The sequence below is a fragment of the Pteropus vampyrus genome, unplaced genomic scaffold (assembly GCF_000151845.1).
Source record: "Pteropus vampyrus isolate Shadow unplaced genomic scaffold, Pvam_2.0 Scaffold123, whole genome shotgun sequence".
In the NCBI taxonomy this organism is placed as follows: domain Eukaryota; kingdom Metazoa; phylum Chordata; class Mammalia; order Chiroptera; family Pteropodidae; genus Pteropus; species Pteropus vampyrus.
This window is the reverse complement of record NW_011888904.1, coordinates 4,968,907-4,971,221: the sequence shown is the minus strand read 5'-3', so window position 1 is coordinate 4,971,221 and position 2,315 is coordinate 4,968,907. Positions and strand designations below refer to the sequence as shown.

The window sequence follows — 2,315 nt, the reverse complement described above, 5'->3', positions numbered from 1 at the left end:
AAGCCTTTTCCATGGTTTTCCCTATCTTCAATTTGTACTCACACAGCACTTTTGGACCTCTGATTCAGCCTGCCGTATTCTGATTACTCATTTATATCTACTTTTCCTAATCATCGGTGAGTTCTTTGAGGGCAAAGACTATGTGGCTAGTTATTTTCTGTATCCCTGGTGTGAAGCGAGGTCCTGGTGTAAATAAGCGATCAGCAAGCATTGTTGCCTTGAACTTTTGGTGGTTATCAAAATAGATCCAAAAGGATACTTAGTTAAAAACTTTTTAAAAGTGCTTCTAGTTTACATCTGTCCCTGAATGTAACAAAATCTTCTTCTTTCCAAATATTATTGTCCTAGTTACTAAATCAGATTGGCCTCCCACATGATTGGTCCAAATTTTTAACTGTGGCATTACATCGGAGGTTGCGGTATCCTGAAGCAGCTGAGGTTTAAGATAGACATTACTAAAACTTCCTGAGGATTCACGATTGCCTAGCCCCAGAATAAATACAGGACTGATTGAGGAAGCTGTAAAGTTCTTGAGGGCCTTCATATCAGATTTCTATTGGTGCTGGGTAGATCCAGTGGTGTCCTACTTCCAGTAGAGGAATAGATTAGTTGACCTCCCAAGATAACATGCCTGAGCCTGTGGGTTTGGTTTGCTAAAATTATTTTACTATACCTGTGCACTTAAGGTTTCCAGTGGGCTTTCTATCCTTGGGAAAGCCATTAGGGGTACTCCACGGGGGTCCTCGGGTTTGGGTTTGGAAGGAGAGCCTTGTGTTCCTTTAAAGTTATGGACCACACACATTCCCTGCAGGATGAGGGGAAAAAAGATTGGGTCAGACTACAGCCTTCAATGCATGGCCATCTCTGAATGTGACAGGCCTTTCCTTAGATTATCATTGCCCAAGTGACTTTCTTCCTTTGAGCCAGCAGATAGGGACCATGGAAAGACCTGGAGTATGGTCTAGGGTGTCTGCTGAGCACAGTCTAGGTGCCGAGGAAGCATCTGTTTGATCGTCAGATGGCTAGTGATAATCAATCCACCCCATTGAGCCTGTTTCCTCACCTGTAAAATGATAGTGATATAATACCTGCCTCATAGATCTGTAATGATAAAAAAAAAAAAAATTGTAAACCACCTATAATTAACAGCTAACACTTACTGAGGGCCACTATGTGTCTGGCACTGTTCTGAGAGTTTTACCATATTTCATTTAACTTTCTCAACAATCTCACAAGAAAGATATTATTATGATCTCCAACTTAGATAAGGAGGCACAGAGAAGCTGGATAACTTGCCCAAGGTCACACAGAGATTTAAACTCCATAGTTCACAACACTATAATATTTTGCCTCTTAAGTGGCAAACGTATAGCAAATACCCATTCAAGATTAGCTAGTCTTTAATTTTTATGTAAGATGATCATCCTTAAATTTTGTGACTAGTATTTACTTAAGATTAAATAACTCATCATGGCATTCTTTTGTTTTTGCTTCCATTAAAAAAACTTTCCTCTACATTACTACCCACTTTTCTTATTTCCTACTGGGCCCCTTCAAAATCGAGTCTGTTTTTACCATCTGCTTTGCTTCCTTTGCCCGTGTAGAGTTTATCTGTTTCTTTCCATACTTTCTTCTTCCATTGTTCTGTCTTTGTTTATATGTCCAATCCCTTTTAATCTTTCCTGTAATTCTTCATGCCCTGCAGAACATTTCCATAATATTCTCTGCTTTCTTTCATCTCACTCTCCAGTTCTGCTTAAACTTCCTCCATTCAGGAAATGGGAGAAGTAGAAGGTGTAAGCGCTCTGGAGTTGAAGAGACTCGGGTTAGATTTGTAGCTTATTGGCTGTGTGGCCATTGGGCAAGTTACTTATCTTGAGCCTTGCTGTCCTCATCCAAAAAATGAGGATGGGCTATTGTTAGGGTCATCCTAGGAGCCCACGATCCGGTGTATGTGAATTGTAGGGTAGTAGTAATTGCTCAATTAATAATCCTTTGCCCCCTTTCCCCTCTTTCATCTTCATAGGAAACACAAAACAATAATGAGCATATGCCACACGTATGCTCCTATTCTCAGACTCCTCTCTTTTTCTCTCTATCTTCTCTCTAATATCTGCTTTGAAATGCTTTCACTCTCTTCTCTGACATCCTTCCCCTCTCATTTCCTAGCTCAGTGTGTGTGTATATGAAATATCTATATGCACTGTGTGTGTATATGAAATATATATATGCACACATGCAGACTCAGTGAGAGACAGTGTGGTATGTCTCCTACCAGAGCAACTTAAGAGCAGGTTTGGGTCTTCCGTAAAGAT

At 40.2% G+C, this 2,315-nt stretch overlaps 1 protein-coding gene across 3 annotated transcripts in view; it reads right to left on the bottom strand.

Annotated features, from left to right (window-relative positions):
• Positions 1–2,315, bottom strand: part of PLPPR1 (phospholipid phosphatase related 1) — a 228,048-nt gene that overhangs the window by 5,766 nt on the left and 219,967 nt on the right. For all 3 annotated transcript variants that reach the window (XM_011366273.1, XM_011366275.1, XM_011366274.1), the window contains one exon: positions 674–805. In XM_011366273.1, coding sequence (XP_011364575.1) covers positions 674–805 — 132 coding nt within the window. The remainder of the gene's footprint in view (positions 1–673; positions 806–2,315) is intronic.